General features: G+C 44.8%; 1 protein-coding gene across 1 annotated transcript in view; it reads right to left on the bottom strand.

The window, feature by feature from the left end:
- Positions 1-22,829, bottom strand: part of GLI2 (GLI family zinc finger 2) — a 435,831-nt gene that overhangs the window by 71,057 nt on the left and 341,945 nt on the right. The window contains exon 5 of the mRNA XM_030210087.1: positions 21,335-21,526. Within this exon, the coding sequence (XP_030065947.1) occupies positions 21,335-21,526 (192 nt within the window). The remainder of the gene's footprint in view (positions 1-21,334; positions 21,527-22,829) is intronic.

Here is a 22,829-nt window from a genome sequence, read left to right as displayed (position 1 = left end):
GACAGTGATTAAGGTTACAGGTTTTGATGGAAACAAAAGCTGCTGTGTTTAAGTCCCCTTTCTTTGTAACCTGATCACGAAACCTTTTGACTTAACAGAGACTCATGAAAGGTGATGCCTTCATTCTGCTTGCCCAAGTAGACCTAGGTGAACAATGAGCACAACAGGAATTTTGTGCCCTGCCGCCATGAATTTCTGAGTCATAGAGAAGAAATTTAAACATACCAACAGTAAAAACAATTAACGGAGAAGAGGCCGCATTAAAAGCGGAATGCTTTCCATTTTAGTCTGAGGTGCTAACCGGAATTCTGACATAATAATCCAAGCTGATTCAGATGAGAAGCAGATTGTAGCTGTTCCTCTAACATTTCCGAGAGTCAGTTCAACCTATCTCTCTTGTGCATTTGTTAAATAACATATCCATCTTATATGACAGTGAAAGCTGGGAAACACAGATTTCCATGGATATGTGGGACAAATAAGCTGTGATGTATCAGATCACTCCCTAATAACGGCTTGCATTTTTCCAGGAATTTAGTAGTGATTGATTTAAACAACTCCAAAAGTAAACATTTACAGTCTGATCCAAGGCACATTTCTTGGTTTTCCTTCGGCAGACCAAAGCATGTCTGCATCAGGGACTCATTTAAAACATGTGTTTTGGGAAGACAGCAGGAGATGTGTGAGGGGGTGACTGCATGGATGAGTATAAATTTTTTATTTATTTTTTGTTACATTTGTACCCCACACTTTCCCACTCATGGCAGGCTCAATGCAGCTTACATGGGGCAATGGAGGGTTAAGTGACTTGCCCAGAGTCACAAGGAGCTGCCTGTGCCTGAAGTGGGAATCAAACTCAGTTCCTCAGGACCAAAGTCCACCACCCTAACCACTAGGCCACTACTCCACTGTTGCTACTATTTGAGATTCTACATGGAATGTTGCTATTCCACTAGAAGTCGGCCCTTGCACCAATGTGGCCGCGCAGGCTTCTGCGAGTCTGACATCCTGCATGTACATGCAGGATGTCAGACTCACAGAAACAGAAGCCTGCGCAGCCTTCTACATGGAATGTTGCTAGTGGAATAGGAACATTCCATGTAGAATCTCCAATAGTATCTATTTTATTTTTGTTACATTTGTACCCCGCACTTTCCCACTCATGGCAGGCTCAATGCGGCTTACATGGAGCAATGGAGGGTTAAGTGACTTGGCCAAAGTCACAAGGAGCTGCCTGTGCCTGAAGTGGGAATCGAACTCAGTTCCTCATTCCCCAGGACCAAAGTCCACCACCCTAACCACTAGACCACTCCTCCACTCTACAGTGGTCAAAACACTGGGCAAGACCAGGTTGTTGCCTAGGACAGCAGTTTTTTTTTTTTGAGGGCAGCAAAGACCAACTGTAGTCAAAGCAAAGCAACAGACTGTAACAGTTCCAAAAACTCAAATAACCAACAGCACATACTTTAACCTTCAGGAGTGGAGGAGCGGCCTAGTGGTTAGAGCACCAGTCTTGCAATCCAGAGGTGGCTGGTTCAAATCCCACTGCTGCTCCTTGTGATCTTGGGCAAGTCACTTAACCCTCCATTGCCTCAGGTACAAACTTAGATTGTGACCCCTCCTGGAACAGAGAAATATCCAGTGTACCTGAATGTTAACTCACCTTGAACTACTACTGAAAAAGGTGTGAGCAAAATCTAAATAAGTAAATATATGGAATGTTGCTATTGAAGATTCTACATAGAATGTTGCCACTTTTTGAGATTCTGGAATGTTGCTACTATTTGAGATTCTACATGGAATATTGCTAGTGGAGGACTGCCCTAGTGGTTAGAGTACTGGTCTTGCAATCCCAAGATGGCTGGTTCAAATCCCACTGCTGCTCCTTGTGATCTTGGGCAAGTCACTTAACCTTCCATTGCCTCAGGTACAAACTTAGATTGTGAGACCTCCTGGGACAGAGAAATAGCCAGTGTACCTGAATGTTAACTCACCTTGAGCTACAACTGAAGAAGGTGTGAGCAAAATCCAAATTAATAATTATTATTATAGGATGCTGATAATCATTTGTTTATTTTCAGTACTTGATATACCGCAAGTAATCCGCCCATTCCTCCACTCATGACTATTACATTTAATTATCAAAGTCTTGAGGGGGGCAGGGCTTCAGGCTAGGGGGTCTGAAAGTTAATTGAGGCGATGGGGGAGTGTAAGGCTGAAGATGTTTATCTTTGAGGATGTGAGGGTGGGATGTCAGAGGGTAGGTGATGTGTGTTTGTGTGTGATGAGGGTGTTTGCCGGTTGACAGTGTGAGTTGGGGGCTGTGCATAAGTGTGTATGTATGTGTGTGAGTGTGTTTGAGGTAGGGGCGTGTTGGCAGTCTGTCTTGGAGACTGTTTGTATCAGTATATGTGTGAGTTGTTTGGGCTGCATGTGCACTGGCAGTGTGTCTTATGGGCTGTATCTATGCAAGCATATCTTTATGTGCAGGTGAGTGTGTCATGGATATGTTTGAGTGTATGTTGAGGATGTGTGTTGGCAATGTGTGTTGGTCTCGCCTCTTCTGCTGGCAGGACCTGGAGACTCCTGCTGGCTCTTGCAGCTGCCACTTTGCCTCTTCTGCTGGAGGGACTTTGAGACTCCCACCAACTCTTCACTTTTGCTACTGCTGTATTATACCGAAGCCCTACAGACTGAAATATGTGTAAACAAAGAGATGTATATGGACAGATAAGACAGGAGAGATCGGCTACAAAATGTGGAGGAACACTCTATCCCTATGACCTTAATATACATAGACCAAAGAGTAGGGTGGGTAGGCTCTTTCAAAATATACAAGAGAGACACAATGGTTCTCGTACTTGATATTTTATTGAAAATATGTCAAAAGATTCAACACAGTGGCTGTGTTTTGGCAAGTAGGCGTCTTCCTCACGAGTCAAACACAGGATAAACAGCTTCAGTTCTTCAAGTGAATCTCAAAGAAAACCCACCGGCCTATGCCAACACACATCCTCAACACAGCCACTGTGTCGAGTCTTTTTGACGTATTTTCAATAAAATATCAAGTACGAGAACCATTGTGTCTCTGTTGTGTTATTTTGGAAGAGCCTACCCACCCTACTTTTTGGTCTGTGCAGATAAGCAGACAGACAGATGGACCCTCCCCAAAAAGTGCTACTGTTTTAGCAAAACATATCTTAAAAAAAAAAAAGAGTTCCAGTAGCGGAAGTAAACCTGGAGATGATCTGCTCCCCTGCAAGTTACTTTATTGGACTGGAATAAGAATTATCTTCAGGTAAAATTACATATGAGCTATCAAGACCACATGAGGTCACACTGCAGGTTCAAGCTGGTCATATCACAGTGTGGCTTTTAGGGGAAAACATCAGATTTCCATCACCATTCTCACCGCCCAATTGCGTCTAACCCACTTTTTGTTAAACTGATGGAGAGCATGGTGACCAAACAACTTAGGGACTACCTGGATAAGTTTTCTATATTACATGAATCACAATCAGGATTTTGCCACCTTCATAGCACTGAAACTGTGCTAATCACTCTTCTGGCCAACTTCAAGAAGAAATATCCTTAGGCAAAAGCATACTTCTCCAATTTGACATGTCGAGTGCTTCTGACATGGTAAACCATAACATTCTACTAAACCTTCTTGATTACTTCGGGACTTGTGGAAACGTACATAGATGGATCAAGGGCTTTCTAACCTGTAGAACGTATCAAGTTAAATCTAATTCAAACATTTCACCACCGTGGAAAGCGGATTGTGGAGTCCCCCAAGGTTCACCATTATCCCCAACACTCTTCAACATAATGCTGATCCCTTTGGCCAAGTCCTTATCCAATCTAGGCCTTAACCCGTTCATCTATGCAGATGATGTCACAATTTACATTTCCTTCAGATATGACCTGTCTGAAATCACCAATGAAATTAATCTTGGTTTGAACACCATGAACTTATGGGCAAATTCTTTTCAACTGAAACTAAACACTGAGAAAACGCACTGCCTTATCCTTTCATCTCAACACAATAAGTTCAAACCTTCAACCTTAAACACCCCAAATCTTACCCTTACATTCTCTGAGAGCCTAAAAATACTTGGTGTTATAATCGATCGCAATCTAACACTCGAAAGCCAAATAAACTCCACTACAAAGAAAATGTTCTTTTCATTGTGGAAACTTAAGCGGATAAAACTTTTCTTCCTGAGAGAAGTATTTCGTAATCTAATACAATCAATCGTATTATGCCACTTAGACTACTGCAACGGAATATATGCAGGATGTAAAGAACAACTTACAAAGAAACTACAGGCCGCCCAAAACACAGCAGCCAGATTAATCTATGGAAAAATCCAAATTCAATAGTGCTAAACCCCTTCGAGAGAAACTGCATTGGCTTCCAATTCAGGAACGTATCACCTTTAAAATCTGCACCCTAGTCCACAAAATTCTTTACGGGGAAGCCACTGGATGCATGGCAAACCTAATCAATTTACCTTCCAGGAATATATCCAGATCATCCCGTTCATACTTAAACCTTCACTACCCTAACTGGAACGGTCTCAAATATAAATCCATTTATGCATCCACCTTCTCCTTTATAAGTACACAACTATGGAATGCACTGCCAAAAGCTGTGAAAACAATCCACAATCATCTTAATTTCAGGAAATCACTCAAGACCAGCTTATTTGGAAAGGCCCAGTTGTGTGCTGGAGCAGGCTCTCACAGGCTCGCAAGAGCCGGTTGTTAAGTTTTTAAGAATTTTGGGAGCCGGTTGTTAAAGTAAGGTCCTCCATGGCTACTTTAACAACTGGCTCCCAAAATGTGGGCTTGGGCCCTCTGCTGAATTATCTTTTACTTTGCTGGTGGAGATGCTGAGCCCTGCCAGCCAAGTAAATAGACTACTGCTGCTCCCCGCTCCTTGTTTCCAGCTCTGGGCAGCAGGCTGAGACTTCTCGAGCATGTGAGAGAAGTTCCAGCATGCTGCTCAGAGCAAGACGTTGGGAGTGGTGGCATTCCATTTATTGGCTGCCAGCAAAGGTATGCCTAGCGTGCCCGCACGAAGGGAGGGAGGAGAGAGAGAGGCAAGTGTTGCTCCCCCCCCCCCCCCCCCCGGCCACCCCTGGCCCTTCCAACTGCAGAGCTGGCTACGTCCGGAGAAAGAGCCTGTTGTTAAAAATTTACCAGCACACCCCTGGAAAGGCCTACCCCAAGGATCCAACATAAGTCCCTATATTCTGCAATACAGCAAATTAATGGACCGTATTTACACTTTCACCTTTTGCCCTTATACCCCGTTTTTAAAAAATCTCCCTGTCCTCTACACTATGTTATCTGTATAGTTACCAGATTGGCGACTGCCTTTACGGTTTGATGTTAGCCACATTGAGCTTGCAAATTGGTGGGAAAATGTGGGGTACAAATATGTTAAATAAATAAAATAGCGCTTAAGTTCATTCATGTGCAGACTTGCTGCTTTACCCCCATTTTGGTGCTCAAATTCTGTTACCTTCTGTTTCTCTGCCTAATAGGTGCCTGACTTATGACTCATAGTAACATATAGTAACATAGTACATGACGGCAGATAAAGACCTGTATGGTCCATCCAGTCTGCCCAACAAGATAAACTCATTTGATATGGTATGTGATACTTTATACCCGAGTTTGATTTGTCCTTGTCATTCTCAGAGCACAGACCGTAGAAGTCTGCCCAGCACTGTTCTTCTACTAAAGGTTCTGAAGCTAATGTCGAAGCCCCTTAAAATTTACACTCCAGCCCATCCATATCTATTCAGTCACGATCAGGGCATAGACCGTAGAAGTCTGCCCAGCACCGGTTTTGCTTCCCAATTACCAGTGTTGCCACCCAATCTCTGCTAAGATTCCGTGGATCCATTCCTTCTAAACAGGATTCGTGTTTGTCCCACGCATGTTTGAATTCCATTACCGTTTTCATCACCACCACCTCCCGCGAGAAGGCATTCCATGTATCCACCACCCTTTCCGTGAAAAAAAAATACTTCCTGACTCTCTATATGGAATTACTCCCAAAGTTGCTCATATTTTTCATTGTTGGTAGATTCTACCAAGCAGAAGGGCCACTGCTTGCCCAGTGATGTGACATACTCAGACTGGTCTTCGTTACTGGCAGGCATGAGTTTAGCCACACTCAACCAGTGCTGCGTTCCTCAGCCGGACACGACAGCCGACAAGGGAAGAGGAGAGCGTTTAGAGCCATCTCTGTGAATCTCAGCGTGTGCTCAATGTAGCACATCAGTACCAAAGGGAAAACGTAGCCTGCTTCTACCACTACTGTCCAGGGGAGAAAGATGACACAGGTCTTAAAAACAAGGATGAAAAACCAAGATTTGCAAAGAGCCCTGGCTCCTCTAACTGGGGTAAACAGGGCAGATTTGCCAGCAGTATTAATCTCTCTGGGGAGATGTGTTTATTAATGTGCCAGTGCCACTGATGGATGGTTAAGAGAGAGAAAAATCTTGTACTAATTTCTCCCCGCTCAATCTGGTGATTTATGCCCAAGGCGACTGCTCACTCACTGGCCCCCATTCATTTTCTACAGGGAACAAGACTCACAGCTAGCAGGCAGCGGGTCCAGTTTCACTGGTGAGCTATTTGACCACTGCCATTGTGCTATTCCCCTCCCCCCCCATGCAAAAACCTGCAGGGGGCTGTCACATTCAGCAGGTTAGCCAGGGAGTTCCCCCCCCTCCCCGCAGAAGGCAAGCCATGTGCATTTATTAGTGTCACCACCTCCAGGACCCCAGAACATACATTGATTGTGAATGATGCTGTACAGATTTTTTACAGGAAGGGGGAGGGAGCCCCCACCTACAAGCAGCTGAATTTTGTAGCATTTCTTACATTATATATGTTAATAGAGGCTGAATTATTATTCATGAAAATCATATAATCAAAAAAATCCCTGAGCAAATTCCACTACTTACTAACAGGCCACGTGGTTCATCTTAATCGTGTCCTGGTAATATGTGGTTCTGGATGTAATGTGGATGACATACAAGGATACCACTGTCTAGATCACTATCGCTAATAACCAGTTGAACTCAGGTGTCCTAAAATTCAGGGTATCCTGACTGCTTCAGTGGCTGAAAAAAAAATAATGGCATTCAAACACAGTTTTTAAAAAAAATTTAATTATATAATGTGGTTTTATGGAATGCATGGATCTTTGGTTGGCTGTTTCTTTCCTATCGGAAATTGGTGTTCTTTTCACCTTATGATTGTTATTGTTTTAGAAGTGGGAACTGCCTAGACCTATATTTTGTTAGATTAGGTGGTATAAAAAGTTCTAATTAAACATTAAACGCACCACAACTTTTTTGTTTTTTACAATAAGTTCCGAAGTTTCGACTCCAAACTGGGACGTGCAGATGAGATGATAGTAGGGAACTGTACAACATCTCACACACTCCAGAATGAAATGAAAATAATATATTACATTGTGCTTGTTTTAAAATGGTGACAGAAAGTTCTGTTGCTTCTTAGAAACACTCCCTCTCTTCCAAGCTGCTGGTGGTTTGCCAGCGAGGAGAGAATGTGCCAAACTTAGGGCAAAGGTGCATCGCTGAAAGTCACCAAAATATAAAGAAAATGTTATCAATCTGCTTGCAAATCCCATCAGACAACTGTTCACTGATAAGCACGTTGCAAGCATGATTTCAGGGTAAATAGCTCCTGAGCCATTTCCCCCCCCCCCCCCCCCCCCCCCCCCTTCTCTGCTGCTGAATCGCTGCGCTTAACTCAGGCTCCAGCAGATGCTGGACATTTGTTCTGGCACCAGCTGCCGTCCTGAGACCCTCTATATTTTCTTTGCTTTTGACAGGTCTTGGGCGCTTCACAGTTCAAGGCATGCCAGGTCTTCCCCGAGCCCCCCATGGAAAGAAATGGCAACATTCTTTTACTCCCAATACACAAGATAGCCATTAGGGAAGCACAGCCCTCTCTCATTGCAAACTCCATGCTTGAACAAAAAAGTATTGAATTTTGCTACTTTCTTTCCTTAGTAACGTCTCATTGGCTTAAATACCCGCCCATGCGCCTCCCGTGGCCACGCCCCCTACATTCATCCTCGGGAACTCCGTTCACTGGGTAAATCTCTCTTATCTGCACCCTTCTCCTCCACCGCTAACTCCAGACTCCGCTCCTTTTATCTTGCTGCACCATATGCCTGGAATAGACTTCCTGAGCCGGTACGTCAAGCTCCATCTCTGGCCGTCTTCAAATCTAGGCTAAAAGCCCACCTTTTTGATGCTGCTTTTAACTCCTAACCCTTATTCACTTGTTGAGAACCCTTATTTTATCATCCTCACTTTAATATTCCCTTATCTCTTGTTTGTCCTGTTTGTCTGTCCTAATTAGATTGTAAGCTCTGTCGAGCAGGGACTCTCTCTTCATGTTCAGGTGTACAGCGCTGCGTACGTCTAGTAGCGCTATAGAAATGATAAGTAGTAGTAGTAGTCTTTAGGATTCCAGAATCTTGCTATTCTTTGGGTTCCGGAATGTTTCTACGCTTTAGGATTCCACACAGAATCTTGCTACTCTTTGGGATTCTGGAATCTTGCTACCCTTTGTCCTTATCCCTTATTTGTCCTGTTTGTCTGTCCTGATTAGATTGCAAGCTCTGTCAAGCAGGGACAGTCTCTTCATGTTCAAGTGTACAGCACTGCGTATGTCTAGTAGCGCTATAGAAATGATAAATAGTAATAGTAGTAGTCTTGAATCTTGCTATTCTTTGGGATTCCGGAATCTTGTTACTCTTTGTCCTTATCTCTTATTTGCCCTGTTTGTCTGTCCTGATTAGATTGCAAGCTGTCAAGCAGAGACAGTCTTTTCATGTTCAAGTGTACAGCGCTTTGTACGTCTAGTAGCGCTATAGAAATGATAAGTAGTAGTAATTTGGGTGCACATTATTGCAGGATAGTGCATAGCAAGATGTGCGCCCAAATTAGTGGCAATTAGCAGCCAATTCTTGGCACAAGTTGGCTCATTAGCCAATTTAGTTGGGCACACATCACGGAGTGGCAGACAAATATCAGTGCCCAATTTTGGGCACCATATATAGAATCTTGGGGATATATTTTACATATGAACTTTTACACCTGCCCCCTGATTTCTGTCACCTTGCCCTGAATATTTTATAAAGACATGTGGAAGCTGATTTTAAAGAGAACATCCAACTCAGAAGAACATTAAATGACGGCAGATAAAGACCTGAACGGTGCATCCAGTCTGCCCAACAGTCCCTCTCATTATCAAATCATGATTAAAACAAGGAATGTGATATAAAGCACTGGATCATGGCTTTCTTTGGCATTTCTGGGTCATCGACAGTAGAAGTCCGCCCAGCACTGTCCTTACATTCCAACTACTGGCGTTGCCGTTGAAGCCCACTCCAGCCTATCCGAATCCATATTGTCGTTTGTGGGACACAGGCCATAAAAGTCTTCCCAGCCCTGTCCTCACGTTCCAATTACTGGAGTTGCCGTTGAATCCCTCTCCAGCCCATCTTAAACTGCATTGCCATATATGGAACCCAGATCGTACAAGTCTGCTTGGCACTGGCCTTAGTTCTTCACAGTTGGAGTTGCCATCTAAGCTCCACTAGACACATCCACACACATGCAGCCATTTTTGTTTTTTTTTTATATACCATCCATTTTCTAACTAGGGATCCTCTGTGTTCATACCATGCCTTTTCAAATTCCATCACCATTTTTCTCTGCACCACCTCCCTCAGGAGGGCATTCCAGGCATATAACACCCGCTCCGAGAAAAAGGATTTTCTGACACTACTCTGGTTTCACCCTTTTCCCCTTCTCTGTTAAAGATTTGTTTCTATATTAACCCTTTAGTGTCCAATGTTCCCATCAATCTGTTCCCATGTGGCTTATTACGGGAACATTGGACACTAAATTAATACCTTTCAAGTATTTAAACATCTGTATCGTACGTCCCCTGTCTTTCCTCTCCTCTAGGGTATACATATTCAAGTCTTCCAGTCTCTTCTCGTATATCTTTTGGCACAAGCCCCATTTCATTGATGTCACCTTCCTCTAGAGCATTTCATGTCTTTTTGCCAGTGGCGTAGCTACGTGGGGCCTGAGGGGGCCTGGGCCCCCGTAGATTTCGTCCTGGACCCCCCTCCCGACGACCCTCTCGACCCCCCCCCCCCCCCGCCGCCGCCTACCTTCGCTTTTCCTGGCGGGGGACCCCAATCCCCGCCAGCCGACGTCCTCTTCGTCCTGCAGTCAAAAAAGTCTTCGTTCTGTTGCATGCTGACGTCCTGCACATACAATGTGCAGGACATCAGCATGCAACAGAATGAAGACTTTTTTGACTGCAGGATGAAGAGTCGACTGGCGGGGATTGGGGTCCCCTGCCAGCAAAACCAAAGGTAGGCGACGGCGGGGGAGGGTTCGTGGCAGGAAGGGGGGTCGAGAGGGCAGAAGGTCGTGAAACGTGGCGGCGGGTTGGGAATGGGGGGGTCAGCAATGGCGGGGGGGGGGGGGGGGTCAGCGGTGCCAGGGGGGGCTAAAATGTGCCCCCTCACCTTGGGCTCTGGACCCCCCTCCCACCAAAGTCTGGCTATGCCCCTGCTTTTTACAACCTTAGCAAGATGCGGCCTCCAAGACTGAACACAATACTCCAAGTAGGACCTCACCAACGACTTGTACAGGGCACTTTTTAAAAGTCTATCTCCATGCATTTCCATAGTTGATCTTTTTTTACAGTGGGGGAAATAAGTATTTGATCCCTTGCTGATTTTGTAAGTGTGCCCACTGACAAAGACATGAGCAGCCCATAATTGAAGGGTAGGTTATTGGTAACAGTGAGAGATAGCACATCACAAATTAAATCCGGAAAATCACATTGTGGAAAGTATATGAATTTATTTGCATTCTGCAGAGGGAAATAAGTATTTAATCCCTCTGGCAAACAAGACCTAATACTTGGTGGCAAAACCCTTGTTGGCAAGCACAGCGGTCAGACGTCTTCTGTAGTTGATGATGAGGTTTGCACACATGTCAGGAGGAATTTTGGTCCACTCCTCTTTGCAGATCATCTCTAAATCATTAAGAGTTCTGGGCTGTCGCTTGGCAACTCGCAGCTTCAGCTCCCTCCATAAGTTTTCAATGGGATTAAGGTCTGGTGACTGGCTAGGCCACTCCATGACCCTAATGTGCTTCTTCCTGAGCCACTCCTTTGTTGCCTTGGCTGTATGTTTTGGGTCATTGTCGTGCTGGAAGACCCAGCCACGACCCATTTTTAAGGCCCTGGCGGAGGGAAGGAGGTTGTCACTCAGAATTGTACGGTACATGGCCCCATCCATTCTCCCATTGATGCGGTGAAGTAGTCCTGTGCCCTTAGCAGAGAAACACCCCCAAAACATAACATTTCCACCTCCATGCTTGACAGTGGGGACGGTGTTCTTTGGGTCATAGGCAGCATTTCTCTTCCTCCAAACACGGCGAGTTGAGTTCATGCCAAAGAGCTCAATTTTTGTCTCATCTGACCACAGCACCTTCTCCCAATCACTCTCGGCATCATCCAGGTGTTCACTGGCAAACTTCAGACGGGCCGTCACATGTGCCTTCCGGAGCAGGGGGACCTTGCGGGCACTGCAGGATTGCAATCCGTTATGTCGTAATGTGTTACCAATGGTTTTCGTGGTGACAGTGGTCCCAGCTGCCTTGAGATCATTGACAAGTGCCCCCCTTGTAGTTGTAGGCTGATTTCTAACCTTCCTCATGATCAAGGATACCCCACGAGGTGAGATTTTGCGTGGAGCCCCAGATCTTTGTCGATTGACAGTCATTTTGTACTTCTTCCATTTTCTTACTATGGCACCAACAGTTGTCTCCTTCTCGCCCAGCGTCTTACTGATGGTTTTGTAGCCCATTCCAGCCTTGTGCAGGTGTATGATCTTGTCCCTGACATCCTTAGACAGCTCCTTGCTCTTGGCCATTTTGTAGAGGTTAGAGTCTGACTGATTCACTGAGTCTGTGGACAGGTGTCTTTCATACAGGTGACCATTGCCGACAGCTGTCTGTCATGCAGGTAACGAGTTGATTTGGAGCATCTACCTGGTCTGTAGGGGCCAGATCTCTTACTGGTTGGTGGGGGATCAAATACTTATTTCCCTCTGCAGAATGCAAATAAATTCATATACTTTCCACAATGTGATTTTCCGGATTTAATTTGTGATGTGCTATCTCTCACTGTTACCAATAACCTACCCTTCAATTATGGGCTGCTCATGTCTTTGTCAGTGGGCACACTTACAAAATCAGCAAGGGATCAAATACTTATTTCCCCCACTGTATGTGTGCAAGTGAAGGCCATATGTTACTACTACTGCTAATCATTTCTGTAGCGCTACTAGATGTACGCAGCACTGTACACATTATGGAGCTCTGTTAGTAAGACGCGTAGGTGCCTATGCATGTACAACCTGAGTCAAATTAGAACTACCACCTGGCTACTCTGTGTCCCTGGAGGTAATTCTAATTTCTACATGCATCCAATGCACATGGCAGAGAATAATTTTGATTTTCTACCCCGTGGCGCTAACCGGGCAGTAACAAGCAGCGTACATGTGCTGACGATTACTGCCCGGTTAATATTTGAGACCTTACCGCTAAGTCAATGGGTGGCGGGCAAGGTCTCAGACCCAAAATTGACATGTGCTGATTTTTATTTTGTCACAAGTCCATTTTCGGCAAAAAAAAAAAGGCCTTTCTTGCAGGTGCGCTGAAAAATGGACCTGTGCATGTCCAATGCATGCGTCTACACCAGCGCAGGGCATTTTTTGGCGCACCTCGAATATTGTGTTCAATTCTGGTCACATCTCAAAAAAGATATAGTGGAATTAGAAAAGGTGCAGAGAAGGGCGACGAAAATGATAAAGGGGATGGGACGACTTCCCCATGAGGAAAGGCTAAAGCGGCTAGGGCTCTTCAGCTTGGAGAAAAGGCGGCTGAGGGGAGAAATGATAGAGGTCTATAAAATAATGAGTGGAGTTGAACAGGTAGTATTTGTGACCTGGATTGGCCACTGTTGGAAACAGGATGCTGGGCTCGATAAACCTTTGGTCTTTCCCAGGTGCCCTGGTGCTTTCTCTCTCTCTTCCTAGAGAGTTCACAATCTAGGTTTTTGTACCTAGGGCAATGAAGGGTTAAGTGACTTGCCCAAGGTCACAAGGAGTTGCAGTGGGAATTGAACCCAGGTTGCCAGGATCAAAGCCCACTGCACTAACCATTATGCTACTTCTCCAATCCTGTGGATCAGTAGAACAGATTCCTGCTTTAATGCATTTGAATTGCGCTTTTGGAACAAGATAATGTGGAAATGTACAAGGGTATGAGGACCTTTACAAAACAATACAAGCGTGTTAAAAAATATTAGTGGCTAAACAATGGATAAATATTAGACCAGCAACTCAATAACAGTCCAAATTGTATCCCTTTATGAGAAGGGGCAATTGGGGTGCTTGTGGGGTCCCGGCCTACATTTATCTTTGAAATTTATCTTTCAAATTCTTTGCAAGAAGTTTCTAAATGGGACTTTAGAGAAGATTAAATATTAAGAGATCTTTGTTTAACTGACCAGGCTGCTTGTTAAAGACACACCAAGAGCATCTGACAGCCTGCCTCTTGAATTTATTTGGTGCTATATTGAAGAGATGAAAATAATTAAAAACATACTAATTTTTGAAAAAAATCCCACAGTCTGTGAAATTGATTAAAAGCAGAGACTGAGGAGGAGATTGAATAGCAGAGTCAAACTCTGAGATGTCCTTTTCTGCGCCTTAATAGATGTCACGGGGGGTTGAGGCCAATGTTTTTATGAGAAAACCCATGAGGAATCCATTAAAGACATGTGTGCTATTTTATAAGAATAATAAACTGTGTGTACAGATTACCATCTCGGGAGGAAAAGAGTTAGTGGAAGGGAAAGTTTGGGGGGGTTTGACAAGACTTTCTTCAGATCTCAGGTGAAGCTATTTATAGCATTCAAGAGTGTAAGTCTTTAAACAAACCACAAATTCAGCCACTGGGCCCATTCTCAATCATCCTGGCACAGTATGGCAGAACAAGTGGAGACAGGTAAACAGTGGAGTGCCCGAGAAATCTGTATTGGGACCAGCGTTATTAAAGTTTGTTCCTGAACTATCTGGAAAAGGGAGCAAATGAGTAACACGATCAAATTTGCAGCTGACACAACATTATTCAAAATAGCCCAAACAGAAGCAGACTGGGAGGACCCTGGTATTTGGACTGGGTAACTAAATGGAAGAGGAAATGTAATGTGGCCAGTGGCGTAGCCAAGGGTGGGCCCGGATGGGCCCAGGCCCACCCACTTTGGGCTCAGGCCCACCCAGTAGCAGCACACCTATGATGTGGCTGGCAGGGATCCCCAAGCCCCACCAACCGAAAATTCCCCCTGCATACCTTGTAAATAGCAGATCTTCGCCTGCGGTGAACAGCGACTGATACATACTGCTTGCCTATGCGGAAACAGGAAGTTGTATCAGAGGGAAGGCTATGGGGTCAACATGAACAGTGTGTACCAGTTGCTGCTCATGGCTGGTGAAAATCTGCTGTTTAAAAGGTATGCAAGGGGAGGGGATGTTTGAGAGACCATATGGCATGAAGGTGAGAGAGGGAGAGACCAAATCGCTTGTAGAACAAGACAAAGTTCTTCTGCCCACTCATCTTGGGCCCAAGGCCCACCCAAAATTGGGTATCTGGCTACGCCCCTGAATGCGGCCAATTGAGAGTGAAACGCATAGTACGTGCGAGTGAGAACTCTGCCAAAACAGAGGATAAAGTCAGTTTTAACCTGAAATCAAACTCTGCTGATAAGATGTCCACAACTGAGGAATAGTTTATCTTCTGACTTAACATACTGAGAGGCTCATTTTCAAAGCACTTAGACACACAAAGTCCCTTAAATTACTATGGTACTTTGTATATCCAGCTGCTTTGAAAATTAGCCCTTAAGTCATCTTATCTTTGAATTTTGAAGTCGTGGCTTTTTGTCAGATGAAGTAGCTTTACGACGAATGAGATGTTTGTAATAGTTTTAGAGGAGTTTTGATTTTAAATTGATATGTTGTTTTTTTATATGACTTAAGGGGCCCTTTTACAAAGGCGTGCTGAAAAATGGCCTGCGGTAGCGCCGACGCGTGTTTTCGGTGCGCACAGAATCATTTTTTCAGCGCATCTGTAAAAAAAATGCCTTTTTAAAACTTTTTGACAAAAATGGACGTGCGGCAAAATGAAAATCGCCGCACGTCCCATTTGGGGTCTGAGACTTTACCGCCAGCCATTGACCTAGCGGTAAAGTCTAAGTCTCACACAGTAACCAGGCGGTAATGACCTATGAGCATCAAATGCCACTTGGCACACATCCAATACGAATGCCCGAAAATAACAATTATTTTTTGGATGCGCGTATCAGACGCCCGCCAAAAATGAAATTACTGCAAGAACCACGCAGTAGCCAGGTGGTAACTCCATTTTGGTGCACACTGGGCGTGCATAGATGCTTATGTGCCTTAGTAAAAGGGCCCCTCATCATGCTATTAATTATGCTTGTAGATGGAAGGAAGGGGATTTTCCTATTTGGATGCTTGTGGGTGACCTGGATAGGTCACTGTCAGAGACTCGAACTACTGGTCTGTTCCAGTATGGCACTCCTTATGTTGAACACTCCACTTGAAATTCATAAGTATTTTCCAAAATGGATCATCAGTGCTGCTTACAGTGAGTGAAGGCTAAGAGCTATACTGAATAAGGTTCTCCCCATGGGGATAAGGAAAGGGCGCAACTTTCTAATTGTTCTAAGGAATGATAGGCTCCCTGTACCTCTGCAGTACAATGGTAGAAGAAAATAGTAGCTCACAAGGATAGTGAAAAGAAAAATATTTTATTTAAAATTGCTGGATGTGGACTGTGTCAGGGAATAAACAGTCCAAGGACAATTAGGGACAAGTCCCTTCATTAAGTTGGTCAGACAATGATAATTAAGGGTTCCACAGCAGTGAGGCTCTCTCTTTTTCAGATTCAAGCAATAATACAATGTTTTATGTATTTATTTTGACAAAGTAGCACCTACCAAACTACCACTAACATTCATCTGAAGTTGGCAATTAATCTGTTAAGCTGTTGAGATATTTGCCGGAAAAATATGAAAGGATTTCACTGGATGGTGGAATCCTAGAACTTCCACGCATCCCAATGACCTACATTTTGCAAAAAATGGGGCTGAGTGACCTTACTTTTATTCTTATTTGTGTGGTCATTTTTTATGTCCCCCTCCAAAGAACAGAGCCATGAAGTCCATTGGGCAGTATTCACAATGGAGAAGGGTAGTTAGTGGGGTTCCTCAGGGGTCTGTGCTAGGACCACTGCTTTTTAATATAGTTATAAATGATTTAGAGATGGGAGTATCTAGCGAAGTAATTAAATTTGCTGATGACACAAAGTTATTCAAAGTCGTTAACTCGCGACAGGATTGTGAAAAATTACAAAAGGACCTTACAAGACTGGGCGGCTAAATGGAAAATGATGTTTAATGTGAGCAAGTGCAGATCACCAATGTGGCCGCGCAGGCTTCTACATGGAATGTTGCTAGTGGAATAGCAACATTCCATGTAGAATCTCCAATAGTAGCAACATTCCACTAGCAACATTCCATGTAGAAGTCGGCCCTTGCAGATCACCAATGTGGCCACGCAGGCTTCTGCTTCTGTGAGTCTGACGTCCTGCACGTATGTGCAGGACGGGCAGCCTTCTACATGGAATGTTGCTAGTGGAATAGCAACATTAACATTCCATGTAGAATCTCAGATAGTAGCAACATTCCATCTAGAATCTCCAATAGTAGCAACATTCCATCTAGAATCTCCAGTAGTATCTACTTTATTTTTGTTACATTTGTACCCCGCGCTTTCCCACTCATGGCAGGCTCCTGGGGAACTGAGTTTGATTCCCACTTCAGGCACAGGCAGCTCCTTGTGACTCTGGGAAAGTCACTTAACCCTCGATTGCTCCATGTAAGCCGCATTGAGCCTGCCATGAGTGGGAAAGCGCAGGGTACAAATGTAACAAAAAAAAAAAAATAGCCGGCATCATGATTGGCAGTTAATGCTGATATTCAGAGGTGCTAACTGATTAAGTGTGGGTGAACATCGGGTGGGCCTGAACCTAAAGTGGGTGGGCATAAAAATCCCATCCGGCATCTCTCCCTCCACTCCCCACCCCCCCCCCCCCCCCCAGGCAACCAATAATTTCTCAATTTCCCCCTCCCCTCCTTCCCTTCATACTTTTTCAAATCTTCAGTGCTTCACTGTCAGCAAACAGTGACTCATACCTGGTGCTCTCACCAGTCCAGAGCCTTCCCTCTGACCTGGTACCACTATTGTGGAAACAGAAAGTTACATCAGAGAGAAGGCTCTGAACTGGCACGAGCTGCGGGTATGAGTCGCTGTTTGTGAAACAATGAAAAATTGAAAAGGTACAGAGAGGTTGGGGGGGTTGAGTTGACAGATGCCAAAAGGCCTTTGGAGGAGGGCAGGGAGAGATGCTGGGAGCCTTCTGCTGACGAGGCTTGAGGCTCGCCAGCCACATCAGAGTTGTGCCACTTATGGGTGGGCCTGTGCCCACCCAGGCCCACGTGTCTACGCCACTGCGGTGGATAGCACTGCACGGCAATTTAACCAGCCAGGAGCCTCTCCTGCCCAGCTAAACCACTTTCAGTATCAAACTCTGACTCTTCAATGAGTGAAATTGCCAAACTATATCCATATAAGGGCTGAAAATACACAGATAAAGGAGTTATGCATTTGTTTCTACCAGCAAATGCAAACTCCCTTTGAATATCAGCCCTTTTGTTTCTAAATAAAAAGATAAGATAAAAAAATGAGGAGTCCACAAAAAGGAATAGGAACCAGAAGTCCTTTATTTCCAGTCTCAGTAACACGACCCGACACAGCTGTGTTTCAGCAATGGGATTTGCCCGCCATCAAGGGTCACTTCAAAAACGATTTCATAAAATTCTGGTGCACAGTCCTTAGTGCTCCCGTAGAGTATCACATTACATAAAGATCCGAGGGTCTTCCAAAAAATTCCTACATAAGTAACAAAGGCCAGGGGCGTAGCCAGACACCCAATTTTGGGTGGGCCTGGGCCCAAGATGGGTGGGCAGAAGAACCCCACCTAGTCCTACAGGTGATTTGGTCTCTCCTTCTCTTGCCTGCATGCCATATGGTCTCAAACATCCCCCCTCTCCCGCATACCATTTAAATAGCAGATTTTCACTGGCAGTGAGCAGCAACTAATACACACTGCTCATGTTGGCCCTACAGCCTTCCCACTGCTGCAACTTCCTGTTTCCGCATAGGCAGGAATACGTCAGAGGGAAGGTTATGGGGCCGGTGTGAGCAGTATGTATCAGTCGCTGCTTGCTGCAGTTGAAGATCTGCTATTTACAAGGTATGCAGGAGGGACAGTTGTTGGGAGTTTTCAACTAGTGGGGCTTCGGAATCCCTGCCAACCACATCATAAATGTGCTGCTACAGGGTGGGCGGACCTAGGCCCATCCAGGCCCACCCTTGGCTACGCCACTGATAAAGGCAGAAGATTGGACCATGAAGTGCAGAAGAGAGGTGGGTCTGTAACATGCTGGGGCAATTACTCCCCAATGTATGGTTGGGACCATCACTTCAAATAAACCCTTCAGACCCTTCCACATCATTGTTGACCAAGTCCGAAAAAAATGGAATACATAATTTCCTTGAAGAGCCAAGCGACAGAAACTAGATGAGTACACAGAATAGACAGTCGTGTAGTGAGTGAAGAATCAAGCAAGACCCCTAATACTCTGGTTTCGGATTCGACTGTAACGCTTTGACCATTGGACAAAGATACTGATGATGGGACCTCAACTCCCTGATTTCAGAACCACAGGACCTTGGTTTCCTGCGCATTCAGTTTTATTCAGACACATTGTTTCTGGGCAACATAGTTACACAAGAGACTCAGCTTCAATTCCTGGACCATAGGCCCTACTTCTTGTGCAGCTACTGCTCAAGCATAGTGTCCGTTTTTACACTTGTGCTTAGCTTTGGTGTGAACGGCAGTTCTCAGTTCTTAGCGAGAGAACTGCAGCAGCAAAAACTGAGCTACGAGGGACGGGAAGAAGGAATATGAATATCCCAAAAAACAACAGGGCAAACGATCTGCAAAATCCAATATGGAAAAAGAAGCCAGCAGATCAATGTAACATCAGAAAGATTTTATTGAAGATACCGCATGTAAACAAATTGCCCGACACAGGCCGTGTTTCGCCCACCAAGGGCTGCGTCAGGGGCTAATTTTAAACCTTCTGAAAGGAGCAACTCTAAAATGACTTGAAACAGAGGCTATACTCACTGTGACTCTTAACACAACGCAACTTGCGTTGTGTTAAGAGTCACAGTGAGTATAGCCTCCGTTTCAAGTCATTTTAGGCTTCTGCTGTATGCGCTGGTTTTTTCCAATCTATTATACACCACAAGTTTTCCATTTTTAGAGTTGCTCCTTTCAGAAGGTTTAAAATTAGCCCCTGATGCAGCCCTTGGTGGGCGAAACACGGCCTGTGTCGGGCAATTTGTTTAAATGCGGTATCTTCAATAAAATCTTTCTGATGTTACATTGATCTGCTGGCTTCTTTTTCCAAAAAGGAATATGAACGACAGAAACTCCTGGCTGAGTTTGAAGGCTTATGACGATGCTGCTCCATTAAGAGGTGCTACCATACGAGCCGGAATCCTAAAGGATCAAGCGTGTGTTGTGGGTCAAACTAAAGGAAGAACAGTTGTGTCCCAAATATAGGGAATCCTTATATGCAGTGACTTTTCATCCCTCAGGGCCTTTTAATATTCAAAAACCAAATCCTGAAAGACAGTTTAAGGTTCTTATTTAATGCAGGAGATGATTCAGCCCATTTCACATCCTCCAATATAATGAATGGTAAGTTGGAAGGAGTGAGAGGATATTGACAAATTGTGATTTTGTGAGACAAGTCAATACATTTTCTGTCCGATGTGCAAAGTGATTTAGCCGGTCACTGACCAGTTAAGTAGCTTGGTCGGGGCTAGCCACTAATATTCAGTGGCACTTAACTGGCTAACTGCCGCTGAAATTCACCGTTAGTGCCTAACTCAAAGCCAGGTACTTGTGACCTGGCTTGGCCACTTTTGGAAAACAGGATACTGGGCTAGATGGACCATTGGTTTGATCCAGTATGGCCATTCTTATGGTCTTATGAGGTGTTCTGAGAGCGGAGTGAGCACTTGGCCACTTAAGTGCTGAATGCCTACTTAAGTGGCTATGTGTTAGCCAGCTCAAAAAGAACTGGATATTCAAAGCTGAAGCCTGCCCAGGGCCCAGCTTTGAATATCTGGGAATAACTCTGTTGGCAATGAGCAAAATGCTCACCAGTGCCGGCTAAATATTGACCCTGTAGAAGAAAAAAAAATGTAAGTTAAGAGTCAACATATTTTTAGGGAACACAAAGGAATACACTTCAAAGTTCACACACTGATCCACAAGATCCTCCATGGAGCATCTCCAAGTTACATGACCAACCTAATCGACCTTCCAGCCAGGAACAGGTCCAAATCCTCGCGAACATATCTCAATCTTCACCTGCCTAATGGCAAAGGTCTCAAATACAAAACCTACTATGCATCCAATTTCTCAGTTTTAGGCAGTCAACTCTGGAACGCCATACCAAGATTCATCCGAACTACAACCGAACTTCTAAGCTTCCGAAAGCTGCTGAAAACATACCTCTTCAAACAAGCCTATCCAAACAACCCAACTTAAGTTACGACTCTAACCCACACCACTAACATTAAACATACCTCAATCCTTCCCCCACATCTCTTCCTTTTACCCTTCTCTACACAACTGTATTATCGAAGTGATACATTGTATTACCTCTTTGATACTTTGTACCCTCAAATTGTGTTATCCCTGTGATACTCTGTACCTATACATTGTAAGCTGCACTGAGCCTGCTATTGAGCGGGAAAGAGGGGGTAGAAATGCTATAAATAAATAAATATAAATAAATAAGGTCTTCTTGAGAAGGCAGAAAAGTAAGCAAGCTACAGTCATTTTGCCACGCTTCTGGCCTATCACGAGAATGAATATGCAAAGCATAGATTAGAGGCTAATGCGGGCTGTGCCTGAGTTAAGAGAGAAGACGCAGAAGGACTCACCATCCACGGGACTGAGATAATCATGAAGATGCGTTGCACTGCCGACTCCTCCAGTCTGCATCAGGAACTCTCCATATGGACTCTGGTGAGTGGCCATGAGTGTCATGTGGTGATAGTACTCAGCAGGGCTGGCCCCCGGCGGGGGAGGTGGGAAGCCATACAGACCTCTCTCTTTTAAGTGCTCGTGAGAAACTGCAAAAGGGCAAAGTAGGAAAACAGAGCATGCGGATTTGTTAACTCTTATACAGAAGCCCTACCACTGACATACTAATATTCTTCCCTCCCTTTCGTCCCATCCCCTGCTAGCCCTCCTCCTCCCCCCCCCCCCCCCCAAATCCTGCAATGTCGTAGTGTTGGTGTGTTTCTGTAGACAACATGAGTTGAAACTGGGGCCTCTGCATTCCTCTGGTCCTTCAAATTTATAAACAATCCCTCATTTCTGAGATAATCTGAGCGGCATTTGAAAAAAAAAAATGGAGGAATTCATATTTGAAGGAATTGGTGCTCCAGCGATAATAGTCAGTGAATTAACGTTTGCACCTCACGAAACAAGCAGATACGTTCCACTGAGTTACTAAGTACTGAAGAAAAGGAAGTGTAAAACGTTTGTGGCTGACTTAGCAAACCTTTCAGTCTGCAGGAGCCGACGAACATTTTTCTCCTGAGCTTCCAGTCCTGCCTCTTCCAACAATTCATTTACCCAAGCAGATGAACGCTACCTTTTTTCAGGATGGAGTAGCCATGTTCATTTACCTTGGCAGGCAAGCCATAAACTGCAGCTTGTTAATAGCTACCATTTAAACTGTCACATGTTGCAACATGAGTAAAATCGAATTAAAAAGCTACAGACAGTGTTATGAACCCGCTGAAAGGACACATCTGTATTCACAGGATCACGTCTGGAAACCGAACTTACGTTACTTTCTGCTCTGGGTTTCTTGATCCTGCATCCTTCTTGGTCTGAGCCTCGGTAAATACCATAAAGGAAACAAATTTATAACAGGGCACCTAGGTTAAGCGGGTGGGAGGTGACTAGCTTGTTGCTATTTTACTAAGACACAAAGGGGCCCTTTTAATAGAGCGTGTTTGATTTGCAGTTACCGTGGATTAATGCAGCAAATTACCACTCAGTAAATGCAAATCTAACGTGGTAACCATTGTGGACGTTTCCCAGGGCCACCGAGAGACTAGGTCGGGCCCGGGGCAAGGCTGCCCTGCCTCCCCGCTGCCCCCATCAGTCCCCCTGCTGCTGCCGCCCCCTTTGCTCCCCCCGCCGCTGCTGTCCCCCCTTCGCTGCAGTCCGCGGTCTCACCTGCCTGCCTCCACAGCTCTGGGCCCCCTGTATTCAAGGCGGCAGTCGCAGATCGCCTCTCTTCTGGCCTTCCCTCCGTGTCCCTGCCCTCGTCTAATGTAACTTCCAGTTTCCATGAGGGCAGGACACAGGGAGGGAAGGCCCGAAGAGAGGCGGTCTGTGACTGCCGCTTCGAATGCAGGG

This window comes from Microcaecilia unicolor, chromosome 7, assembly GCF_901765095.1.
Source record: "Microcaecilia unicolor chromosome 7, aMicUni1.1, whole genome shotgun sequence".
Taxonomy (NCBI): Eukaryota; Metazoa; Chordata; class Amphibia; order Gymnophiona; family Siphonopidae; genus Microcaecilia; species Microcaecilia unicolor.
The sequence above is the reverse complement of the archived record's forward strand: the minus strand, read 5'-3'. Positions and strand labels throughout refer to the sequence as shown.